This window comes from Athene noctua, chromosome 7 (genome assembly GCF_965140245.1).
Source record: "Athene noctua chromosome 7, bAthNoc1.hap1.1, whole genome shotgun sequence".
Lineage (NCBI taxonomy): Eukaryota > Metazoa > Chordata > Aves > Strigiformes > Strigidae > Athene > Athene noctua.
Genome location: NC_134043.1, coordinates 635,644 through 648,711, shown reverse-complemented (window position 1 = coordinate 648,711; position 13,068 = coordinate 635,644). Strand labels below are relative to the sequence as shown.

The following is a 13,068-nucleotide window of genomic DNA, read 5'->3' as shown; positions in this document are numbered from 1 at the left end:
AAGAGAGCCAAACCCCATCTCAGTTCTCCAGAACCTTCCTTCAAAAGTCTGACAGGAGAGAAGACCATCCCTGCCAGCAGACAGGCTCTTCACCCTGTAAACCTTGGGACCGTGATGCCAGGGCCGCTGCCAGTTCGCAGGCATGTGAAGGCCACGCTGAAGACCCTACACAAAGCAGGTTGCATTGGGTCTCCAAGTTCCAGACTGGTTCCAGTCCCACACTTCTACAGACACGTCACCTACACCCAAATCCTGTGGTTCTCTTTGCCCAACATCCCCTCAGGTCTCCTCCAGAGCGTGCTGAAGGAGGTTCCTCTGCTCTCCCAGATTCAACTTCAAGCTGCTGTGAAGTCCCACCATCCCATAATCCTACAAAGAAATCCATCCTGTTATGAATCTTTCAGGAGCAAAAAGAGTAGAGTATCTGTTAGGGAAGGCCCTACACATGCTACACTCAGCCAGGCAGCATCAAGGAAAGAAGAGGCTTCTCCACTCACCCTGAGCTACCAACCCCACATTCCTACCAGAAGGCAGTCAAAAGCTATGGGTTAGGCTCCCCCTCTTCCCAGAAAAAGGGAGGGGGTGCCAATTTGTTTTGCTTTTGGTCATCTTGTGGCACACACACACACACGCCTGAAGAAGCACACTCGCTTCTCTTTCCAGATTTCCCACCACAGCCAGGAAAAACTCTACATCTCCCTCTTCAAAGAGGGAACCCATTGATTTCTTCAACCAGGTCTCAAAAGAACCATCAAGTACCATGAGACAAACACCACAGCCTTTCAGAAGCTGCAAGTGAAAGGCTTCCCTACGTCAGACACCAGCCAGGAACGTTTCTCGCTGTTCCTTGCAGGAATAGCGCCAGCGCTCGCAGGAGACTCGCTCAGGCCAGGCATACAGGGACTGATGCTGCAGCATAAAAATGATGACAAGAGGACTCTGGCAAAGGAACTGCAGCCTCTGAACGGCATCTACTTCACTTCCGAATAGCCTCAAAATATAAACAAGCTCTTGAAATCTCTTTCTTTTGTCTTCAGCTGCCACTGTGCTGATGTGCTGTGGCTCTATTAACCCAGCTTTGCGGAACAACTTCAAGTTAATTCACCTTTTCCATTTGCTTTAGTCCACTCCCCAGAGCTCTATATCCAGTAGATATTTAAAGCTAAGCCAAAAACATTCCAATGCTAACATTTCAGGGCCTTCGATACTTCTGTTTGCATGCAGCAGGGCCTCTTTTAGAGTAGAAGTATCCACTTTTGAAATTGAACCAACATAATTATAACTACATGTCTACACGTAGAAATTTTACAAATCCCAAGACTGGGAATAAAGCAAGTTTTACTTCAGGTGGACCCTCTGTTAGAGGCAGGTATAAAATAGCATTGCAGACTCAAACACTGATTTCTCAGAGAGTCCAGTAACTGCGTAAGAAAAGTGACAGTTTCTAAAAGTGAGTTCAGTCTTCTGGCTCATGTCATCTTGGCCTTCCTAATGGAGAAACCAGATAAAGTTCCCTGAAGATCCTGGACACTGTTGTACATTAGAGTCCAATAAACGTTTTATTTGAATGTCTAACCAACATCCAGGATCAAATCCCAACTAGAAAGATTAAGACTTCCACTCATTAGAAAAACGCCGCTTTTGCACAAGGTATGGAAATACTGTATTTCTTTCAAACGGTACTTTAACGGAGCTTAGGTTTTTATTTTCATAATTTAGGAATAGTCATATTAATGCACTCTTCAAAATATTATTTGTGTCATAAGGAACATGAATGGAGGGAAGGGTCTAAATAGCTTGAGATTTCAGAACAGGTTTTGCAGAACAATTATGCACAAGTTTGCTTCAGAGGTATGGACATGAGTCTTACAAACGTGTAAAATGCCTACACAAAGACAGAAAGAACACCCCATTGTTTAGGCAAGTCGGAACATGTTACTCATTTAGCTTATTCTCTACTAAAGGCTGATGCAAACATGCTGGGTCCACAAACACACACAAAAGTGTCTACGTGGCGTTTCTGGCACATAGGTAAAGGCCTAATTGACAATCAGCTAATGCAAGGTTAAGAGAGAGCAAAGCCAAGGAGTTGTTCAAGAACTTCACAAGGGCACAGTCTCAGCAACAAAAGCCAAGGGGCAGGATCCATAAGAACGGGCATGGAAGAAGGATTTGAGCAGCAGGAAGCCACCAGCCACACTCCAAGCTGTGCCTGTGCTGGTGCTGCACGTGTGAGACGCGGGAATTTGAAGGCAGGGGCGACCTATCCCAGGCTGCTTCACAGCCTTTTAGGTGGAGCTTTTTCTTCTGTCCCAGTGACTTGAAATAACTTGCACACTCCTTTCTGGATAGAGAAGGGTTCAAATTATGCAAAGCTGCTGGAGGATGGCCAATACTCGAACAATTTAACCTTCATCATAACCACAAAGTAAAGCCGTACCTCTGCTCTTACACAGAATTGTGTTTGCTTGGCTGGTCTGGACAGACAGGGCTCGGCACCGCAGCGAAAGGATTCTGCCCAAGTGAGAGGCAGAACTACATCAAAGACCTCAGGCTACCTCCTCTTCAGTGAGGACAGCTCCTGAATCAAGATAAGCAGAGATGGTCCCACGCCACATTTACGCCTAGTTACCCTTGAGATGAAAAGCCGGCAGAGGGAAAATCGCCAGGCAAGCAGCTTTTTATCATCATCATCATTTCATTTAGAGTCAGGATGCACACAGGTTCTACACTTCAGTCCAAAAATACAGGTCAAGTGGAATAAAAATTACTTAGATCAGTGCACAATAAGTAAGAATGAATGCCCTGAAAGGAGTTTCAGCCTAAGGTTTCCAAATATTTACTTTATTTTTCTATCGTTATCACAATCACTGAAAGCACACACATCCCCCATTTGTTGGTTTGTTTTTTTTTTTTTAATTCACAAGCATCAGCACTTTTTTCATGAGCTAAGAGTACCTCTAAAATACTTTTTATTACTATTTAACTTGAGACAGTATTTAAGAGTCAAATTGAAAATCGTTTTTTTTAAATGCACATCTTAATTCCCGTATTAAGTGGATACGAATTAGCTAATCTATATGACTTGTAATGCACTGTATCTGAGTATTATCTTTTCATTCTGACAATAGAAAATAAGGAGACACACGCATCACAATACTACAAGATTGACTGCCACATAAAATCCATTGCCAAATCATCCTACAGCCTGGGATTTGTCCAGCCCATGCAATCAAAACTGATGCTTTGGCAGGCTGCTACACAGCACAGCAGCTTCAGCAGGCAGTTACACTAGAGCATCAGTAACAAATGTAATTTAACAGATAAAAACAACAAAAAATTCTGCTTCTTATGAAGTCAAGAAGAGTTTCAACATGCAACATGGACATGATTTTCACTAATACACAACCTGCAAGGTACCATCTCTCTTTTCTCTAACGTAACATGATACGATTAATTTATTCTCTTAAACCAAACCATTATATTTTCTTTTTATTTTCTCTTTTAAGATTCAGCCTTAAAATGACTTAATTGTTGCAGTCCACCCACACAAACACAAGAGACAGCTTTATTGCAGTGGAGAGCCCTAAATAGCACAGTCTGTTTTAGGCTGACTAATACAAACACGCATTTTGTTTAATTTTACATTTGTTCCTAGGGAGATTTAGATCTCATGTCTTCTACCTCCAATTCAATACTAACTGACATTGTAAGAAATTATCCACCCCTAAAGGGATGAGTAAGGCAGGCAGATGTGCCGTTGTGCGCGGAGGACAGGCTGGCTGCCATGCTAGTCACAATCCTTAGAGCCGTGCAGAGCTTCCAAAAAAATGTGTGTTGGAGGACGCCCTGGTGTAACACCCGGGGCTGAGAGCAAGCAGGCAGCAAAGAAACCTGCAGGACTTTTTCCAGGGGAGTGGACCGCACCAGGTCCACTCTAGCATCAACAAGCTGGGCCAAGGCACCCTGCAAAACAGCCTTGGCCACAGGCAAACTCCACCACGCACTTGGGCAAGGGAATGGCTTTCAGACACATGGAGGGAGTGCACACACAGTGCTCCGTGCCTGCCCAGCTACTCACACCCTCAGACACCCCTCCTCAGCACCACCATGAAAAAACAAGCCAGGAATTAATCTGGGTTAGAACGAACCTGGTAAAGACAGAGAGATTTTTAACCAAATTAAAGCCTTATCCAGCTCACCACATGGCCACAGAGGTGCCGGAACAGGAGAAAGAACAGCACAGGGAGAGGGACGAGCTTGACTACTCATTTCCCGGGCATTAGTAGCCAGCAAAAAGGCTTGTGCAACCACAGCACCAACTGCCTGAAACTGCTCAGCCAGGAACCCCAGGCCATTGGGAGAGGAAGGTCGGAGGGGCCTGCTGAGGCACACTGACTCAGGAAAGCAGAGATCAGCAGCTTGCAGGACTTCAAAAGGAAGCCACTTCTAGCCTCCAAGCCATCCGCCCAGCCAAAGGCGGCTGTCGAAGAGCTGCCAACCTGCTCCTACTGTTACAGGATACTTGCCAGACAACCAGCAGACCTGCAATTAGAAGAGGTGTTTGTTGGCCTCTCTTCTGCAGCTTATTAGTAGAGAGGTAAGGTTTGTAGTCAGAACAAGAAATGCCTGACCTCCAGTGAGCACAGTGAGTTACAACTGCTCTGCCAGAGCAGGAAGAGGTTCTCCCCCCAGCCTCCATGCAACCGAGGGCGATCTGCGGCTTCAGCGTGCCGAGGGGGGATGTGCCAGGCACGTTGGACAGACAGGTAGGAGTTGCAGCACCAGCTCCTCTCAGTAAAACAGCCTAGATAATAGCCCTTGGTGTTCCACTCCTGCCTCCACCTTTGTTCACATCAGACAAGGCAAATGAAGGGCCCAAAGTCTGCCTTGGACCACCACTAAACTGCAGGCCTTCTGTCTTAATGAGCTTCTATTCAAATCATAGTCTTCCTTTTCCTAAAGGAGACTTGAACTCATTTACAACAGACACTTCCATAAGCATCTTTTCAGAAGTACTACAGGTAGTGAAGAGTAACAGGGTTTGACACTGCCAGGAGCAATTCAAAGTGGGGAGATGCACTGACAAAAGTCTGGGGATGAGCAATCATTTAGCTGCCTTTTCAGAGCAACAGGAGAAGAACAAAATGTACACCCAGCTCAACAGCAGCCTGCTGACTCCAGGAGAGGCCAGCAGCAGACACTTAGGTTCTTCCTAAGTACGTACACAGCACGCAGAGGTCACTCCTCCAGCCTCCTCTGCCTCCCCAGCCCTGTGCTTCCCAGCCAGAGGTGAATTCCCAAGCCCAGAACTGCATCTCAAGGTCCACCCACAGAGCTCTGACCAAGCCCAATTTTTTTCTTAAAAGAAAACAAACAAAAAAGTCTCTCTTGAATGTCCCACTGCAATCAACCTATAACTTAAAACAGGCACCACACAAAAACTACAACTTTTTAAAACTGCTGACTATTGACTACAGATGGTATTCCTTGTTTCTTATATCATAAGAAATAATGTCAAATCATCACTTCCCATTTACTCACGTTTCAATCATGACTTTAAGGCCTCTATAGTATTTCCTTTCAAACACTTCTCAGCAAGAGTCTGTTTATTCAGACACGCTGCACCGACACCATCTCACAAAGCTTTCTGGAACAAGACTGAGCCAACCCCATGCAAAACTAAACCGAGCCCTGAGCACAAAGAAAGGGCCGCTCTGAAGGACAGCGAGTTATCTAGAGATTCTCACCTTGCCTAGAGACTTATGCTGCCTTTCTACTTAAATGGAACAGGGCACCAGCATTCCATAGGAGGGAGGCTGATCTCAGGGGCTTCAGCGGTCTTTCAGAGCCAGCTGCACGGGCACAAAGAATGGAAAATGTGTTCTGACCAGAACTGGGCAGGATTCCCCGGCCCAGAGGCCTCGGGACCCAACCAGCCGCCTGGCCTGCCAGGCACAGCCATCACCCCGCAGGGCGACGCGGCACGGCCAGCAAACACGGCCCAGCTCCGACAGCCAGGGCAAACTCAGCCTGACATGAAAGAGCAGATCAAAAGAACCCTGGTTATAGACGGGGCTGGGTAATAACTGGCAAAGGCCATGATGCAGCACCTGATGTTGACTATTCACCGGCAGATGAATCACAAGGTCAGTTCTGGCCTTCCGGGGGAAAGTCAGCATCCAAACTGCCAGCAGAGAACACCCACCTCTCACACACAGCGCTGCTTTCCCTCACAGAAAGAAGCACTGCACTCATTTCATTTGGAGTACCAGCACACCTGATGCTCCTACTAGAAAACTGTTCACATCCCACAGAATCAACGTCAAAGGCTAGATTAAACGTTCCTTTATAATTAGTTAGCTCACTGTAGATCTTGCTATGAGACTAAGATTTTGAGAGCACGTATTGAACACCAGTAAGACTCACAAATGCAAATCACTTTGAAATGGGAACCTCTGAGCACTGAGCTGCACACACGTAACTGCAGAAGACCACATTTTAAGGAAGGGACCAGCCACCAGCTGAAACTGGGTCAGATGCATACTCACAGTACAGTACATAACAGAGAAAACTATTTCATTGCAACTACCTTATTGCTATTTGACTACCCTTTTATGCTTTTAAAAGCGTTAGTTTAAAACTGTTTTGACTGCAAACATAGTGAAGAAAAAAGGAGTTTCTTGGAAGCATCTCCATGGAATTCCACACATTTCATGGTCAATAGCATTTTCTAAATTCATGATCCCAAAACAATCTGCAAACTTAGGTAAATTCAGCTTTCCAACACTGCTAAGAAATACGATCATTCCTTATTTTACAGATACATACAGATGTGTAAAAGACGTAAGTGACTTGTGTCCTTAACACGCGGTCACTGAACTTGTCTGCAGCAGGATTTAAAAGGTGTGGTTTTGGACAGTGCTGGATACCTTTGTAACTACTGTGCTTTTAAAATGTCTGGGTCTTGACTGTCCTCAGGTCTCAGAGCAAATAAACAATCCCCTAACCCACGTGCCTGCCCTCAACCAGGCCAACCTGCCAGCCATCCCAGTGGATCTCCAGGAATTCTCTGCAGAGAGGCTGGAAGAGACCAGTTATCACTCAGAAATCTACTGCACTCAACACCGCCACTGTAATCTTCTGTAGCTCTACACAGCTCCACAGGTGAGTGGGCTATGTTTTTAACCTGTCTATGCACAGTAGAAGAGATAAAATGTACAAGAGCAGATATCAAGATGCCCACTTGAGAGCTGAAATACCAAAGAATGCAAGTGAAATCAAGCAGCTTTTTTTTGGCAGGGACAAAGGGGCTAAAAGGGTGCCTAATTATTTTACAACGGCTGTCCCTAGATCCTATTTTAGCATTAGGCTTTCATTAAATTTAAGCGTGACTTCAGAATACCAGCTGGCCAAAAAAAAAAAAGAAAAAAAACAACAAAAACCACAAACGCAACCCACCCACAACACGCCACTGGTGTTCTTTCCCCCGCCTATGTTCTCTTCCTACCCCAAGAGCTTCTTCGCTGATAGGAGCCCACTGCTTTCTCCCTTCCCCAGCAGTGTGCAGCTTGTGACAGAGCAATGCAAGGACAGAGCAGGGCTTGAGAGAGAGAGAAGGTGTTTCTCGAAATGATTTGTATCCTCCCAGACTCATTTGCATCCCTCCCAAATAAGCTGTTTGTTGCCTCTGCTGTTGCTGTGTCTGGCAGTTTTGGCAAGATGATGCAAGTCTCCATTCCTTCCCAGCTGGACACAGACCGAAGACAGACAAGTGACACCATGTCAAGGTATGCTGCCACACACCCTCCCGTCCCCCCCAGCCCTGGCCACCAACCCCTTTGCTTTGCCTTACACCTGCACTGGGATTTACCCACCGCAGTCAGGCTGCGGGCAACTACAATGTGAAGAGTAAAACAGGAAGAGAAACCCTCTCTGTAGGCTTGGGAAGACATAAATGCCATTTGGAGAGCTAGCCTCAAAAATAGATAAGTTTTGCAGGAAATGGCTATATTTAGCCCTCCCCTTTCACCTCAGCTCCTCAACACATTCACATTCTCCTGCAGAAGAATCTTTCTAAATGCTGTTAGAGGTGAGCTTTAGCAGGTCACCTCAGCAGAAAAAAATGCAGCCAACTTAATATATGTTAACATAGAAGAGTGTAAACAATCATCAGAATATCAAATATCCAGCTACTAAGGCAAAAAATGTCTCCATGTCTCCAAGTGTGTTAAACTGCAAGCTCCAAGAACGTAGTACAACCAGAGTTACTCTTTGAGTTAAGTCAGGATGAGGCTGAAGTTCTGCGTGCACCCTTCAGGCCTTCACCACTACTTCTGTAACTAACTAATGCAGCCATAGTATTCCCTACAGAGAGTATAAACATTAAGTAACAACCTCAACAGCTACACTACCAAAATATTTCCAGTTTCCTGATGTACATATAAAAATAAGTCATGAGAGAACAAGTTAGCAACAGTTACTGTGCAGTTGAACTTACACAGAAACTGTCAACAACGTCTCTGGAAACATCATCAGCACCAGGTCAGTAGGATTCCCCTTTTTCAGCTTGCAAGTTTGAGAAGTGTTATAAGACTTAAAACTAAAAATATAAGCCACAGTTTTCTCCCCTCAGGCAGTTTCATTTAAGTAACAGCCTCACTTTCTACAGTTTTGGCCTAACTACAATTTAGGCCTGTAAAAGCTGATTATTTACAAACTGAAATGGGGGGTGATCTAAGTCACAGTAACAGACCTTAAAGACTGTCCTGAAATGGAGACAAAAGCAGACAAAATGAAACACACCTGTCATAACAGTATGAGAAGACAAATTAGCAGAGATTTACCACCAGGAACTACTTGCAAGCCCCCGCCGCCGGCCCCCCCCCACCCCACCCCCCCCCCCCCGAAGTGGAGGAATGCAGGTCTTATCCCAGCAAACACAATACTGAGATGGAAGGCAAACCTCTCAAAACACTGCGCACACTTAACACCTCCCAGGGAGAGGCAGTGCATACAGGAACTTTTTGTTTCCCTAAAATAGATCTGTAACACCTCCTCCAGAAAAAAAGTTACGGTCATCAAAGGAACCAGACGTGCACTTGAGAGCTTTTCACATCGAGGATTTTAGCTTTGGCTGATTTCAATTTCAAGGCGAGCCAGGACTCTTCAAACAGCCCTAGACCTTCAAGGACAGAACCTGGAGAGGTTTAAGCAAGCGTCTGCTGCATTCCAGGTCACTGCCGTTTCTCTGAAGACAAAGTGTAAGGATCATAGTAAAGATCCTATTACAGGAAACAAAAGAAAACCAAAGATTTAAAAATAGATCTGTCATTGCTCACAGCAAACTGCTACAGTCAGGGGAGCCTTCTTAAATGAAAGGCTGAGATCTGCGACAGGCGGGCTTCAACACATACCACAAAAACATGTGAGATTCGGGAAAAGAACCTGTTCTCTTCTGAAAGCTCAATGCATCATTTATAAAAAGTGTTTTTATACAACACTGCCAGTTCTACAGCTCAGTCCAGAATCTGAAAGTTTCCACCTCACGATGCCACCAGTAACAACACTGTTCTGCTGAATTAGTCTCTCCAGCACACCTACATAAACCCCTACTCCTTCAAAACCTGCTGAAAATGAGCTTCTCTCTCAATTTGGGGAAAATAAAGTGGTTTAGTCCCAGTTTACCACAAAAGTACTGCCGGAAACAAGTTATTTTAACACATTTTTATAGACTAACAGTTGGAAAGACTGCCCAGGCAGCTTCCCCTACTATATTCATGCCCCAGATTTCACAGAGCAGCATGTGGTCCTAAAAGCCTCGAAGTTAAGAGGCAGACCTGAGCGGGCTGAAATGACTGCCTGCTTCTAGAGCCGTCCAACACCCCCAGCAAAAGTCTTGACAGGAGTTCAGGCAACAGCCCTGCCATCGCCTTTGTCTCCTCCTGAAATTCAGAGCTGCCTAGCTGGAAAGAAGCAGGCTGAGCTAGACCCCTACTGACTCACCGTGCAAAACGCCATCCTATTTGTCAGGGGAAGAAGTGCCTTTAACAGATTAATAGGCACAAGGGACCTTGGCCAAAAACTTACTTTTTCCCATCCATCCACGGACCTTCAGCATATTGACATCAGTAACGCCAGCACAGGCACGTCTCAAGAGCTCGTTCTGAGGCAGCACAACCCCGCACCTCCAATCTGGAGGAGTTTATGGAGTTAAAAAAAGAAGCCCAAAACACTGCCCCTCTCCGCAGGCACGGCAGCCTTGTTTACCGGCGAGCAGCGCAATGCCGCGAACCGCCTCAGCCCCAGGAGCCGAAATCCTTTGTGTCTCCTCCCGCAGCCGGGACACAGCTCCTCGGGCGCGGTGAGGGGAGAGCCCGGCGCTGAGGAACGCGGCACCCGCGGCTCTTCCCTCCGCGCCAAGAGCCACTCGCCGGTTGAATCCTTCCAGCGCCGGGGGCGAAGCCGCCCGCCAGCCGGCGGCAACCCGCCCCCCCGCCCGGAGCCCTCGGCGCCCCCTCCGCCGCGCCCGCCAAGGCAGCGGCGCCGGGCAGAGCCCCTCAGCCCGCCCCGCCGCCCCTCGGCCGCGCTCCCGCGGGCCGCGGCCCAAGGTGGCTGCTCCCGCCGCCCGGCCCGCACTCACCTCCTCATCGCGGCAGCGGTCGCGCTAGGGCCGCGGCGGGCTGGCCATGGGCGGCGCGGCCGCCGCGCTCTAGGCCCGGCGCTCGCCCTGCCCGCGGCCCGCCCGCATGCCGGCGGCGCTGCGCTGACAAAGGGGACGGCGCGGCGGGCGGGGGGCGGCGGCGGCGAGGGAGGAACGGACAGGCGGGCGGCGGCGGCGGCAGCGCCCCGCCCCGCTAATGGCCGCCGGCGGCCGTCGCGCCCCGCCCCGCCGTTACGTCACTTCCGCCCGCCGCCCCGCCCCGCCGCGCGCCCCCTGGCGGCCCGCCGCGCGCCCTCAGGAGGCGCTTGGCCCCGCCCCTCAGTCGCCACCTGAACGAGTCGCTGGCCAGAGGCCACCCCGGGCACACACCCGCCGGTGCCAGCCCCGCGGCACCGCGGCCCTCAGCAACGCGGCTGCCGGTGCCCGCGGCAGGGCGGCGCCCGCGCTGGGACCCCGGGCCCTGGGAGCGCCCCGCGGCCTTCCCTCGGGGCTCCCTCACCAAGTAACGGGATGGCCATGGGCCGGGCCTGAGGGGCCGGACGCCCGCGCCTTGTGCCGGGGCCTGGGGAAGGGCGTTTCGGCTGGACGGGGTCCGGGAGGTCCGCGGCGTCTGGAGGAACGTGGAGGAGCCGCTGGCGGGGCGCAGGGCCGCAGGGCAGCCATCTTCCCTGGCACCGAGGGGCCGCGGCCACTGCGCCGCTTGCACTAAGTAAACGGCGCTGGAAGTTCCTGAAAAGGCACAGGTTTCCTTCTAAGGGGAGTAATGAAGCAGATTTCCAGAATAGTTGCATCTAATTACTCACAACAAAGCACTTCAGTTATCACGTGATGAATTAAGGACATGAAAAAATTTTAAACAAGCCTGAACAATTCTGAGCAGACGGACTACATCATTAATTCCCAGATAATATTGACCTTCGGGTGCTCCGCATACCTTCCTGACTCCAGCCCCGTGGCACAGGGCTTCCCCGTGGTGCTCCGTGTTTCCTGGAGACAGCAGTGCGATGGCAGGGCGCTCAGCAGGCAGCAAGGGCCCGTCCCACCACACCAGCAGCTCGGGCTGTGTGAAACCCTTCTGCCAGGTCTCATCTGTCAATCCCTCTCTGATACGTTAGCTTTGTTCCCAAAGACTTCAGCCTGTACCAGCTATTACATGTCCCTCTGCGATCGATGCGGGGCTGCCGCCATCACCCCACGGTACCTCTCACCCGCCCGGGAGCGTCCTTCTGCGCTTATGGCTCAGCGAGGCCGTGTTTGTTTCCCCAGGACACCCTGCCGTGCACAGCCCTGCCGCGGGCGGACGTGGAGCCCGGCGGGCTTTAACAGCCCACCACCCATGCCAGCAGGTGAACCGCAGAGGTTTCCTTCCCAATTCAGGGGAGGCCAACACCAAAGGTCTGCGCAAGGACAACAGCAGGCCGTGTCCTTGCAACAGTCACGAGCCCCTGAGGCCAGCTGAACCGCCGCCTGGGGCTGTGGAGGCGGCAGGGGAAGATTTCAGGCCAGAGAAGAGGCATGCTGCGCCCCGTGCCATTTCTCCTATATGACAGGGGATGTATTTTGTTCTTTTTCTCAACACATACGGCACTTTCCAAGCAGTGACATGAGCATCTGTGAGACAGGAGGTGAGGGACTAAGAGGAGTGAAAACAGAAGACATGGAGACATAGCGTGAGTCAGGCTGGGACGATGAGGGTGGCAATCGCAGCGGTGGTGTCGGGGTGGGAAGTGAATGCTGGATCCCTTGGGAAAAGGCAGATGCGCCGAGGGTTTGGGAAGTGTGCTCTCAGAAGCTGCTTTGTGCGTACGGCCCGTTTCGGCACCACTCTCCCCGAACAGGGCCAGGATTTGACTCATTATGAGTAATAGGAATGTTTTAAGCAGAGAAGAGAATACTAATTCCCTTAAAAATACAGATAGGTCTGCATTTGGCTCAACAGTACAAGGCCAGTAATTTTCCACAGCGTACTGCCAAATAACTGAATGTGACATTCAAGTAGCTCATGTGTAGGTGTTCCTCAGGAGAAAATACAGTTTTAACAAGGACCATATTCCAAAAGAGAAGACTAAAGGTTGGGTATCTAAATATGACTTTACGGAATCGAAGTAAACATCTACATTTCCAGAAATGCCAAGCTTCGTTTGAGGCTCCACAGGTGGTGCTGACAGCCAGCACTTCTGAAAATCTAGCTGCTTATTTGCAGCCTGAAGCACTTTTGAAAATAGTAGCCCACACAGTTAATAGCGCTCCTAACAAAGGGCAACATTGTTGGATTAAAAGCCATCTCTAGCTAATGACAGGCTGCAGGCTTTCAGGTGACATGAGAAACTGCATGGGTTAGAAACACTTTGCATGGAAAAGTTTCTGCTTTACTTTTGGTAGAACAACATGAGTTTTGGAGACTC

General features: G+C 49.1%; 1 protein-coding gene across 3 annotated transcripts in view; it reads right to left on the bottom strand.

Moving 5' to 3' along the window:
* The window catches only part of ACVR1 (activin A receptor type 1), a 64,247-nt gene extending 53,461 nt beyond the window's left edge, over positions 1-10,786 (bottom strand). For 2 of the 3 annotated variants that reach the window (XM_074910588.1, XM_074910591.1), the window contains exon 1: positions 10,643-10,786. In XM_074910588.1, coding sequence (XP_074766689.1) covers positions 10,643-10,650 — 8 coding nt within the window. In that variant the 5' untranslated portion in view covers positions 10,651-10,786. Of the gene's footprint in view, positions 1-10,089; positions 10,163-10,642 lie in introns of those variants that run through there. The other variant, XM_074910587.1, reaches the window with a different exon arrangement.
* Positions 10,787-13,068: the final 2,282 nt, after the last annotated feature.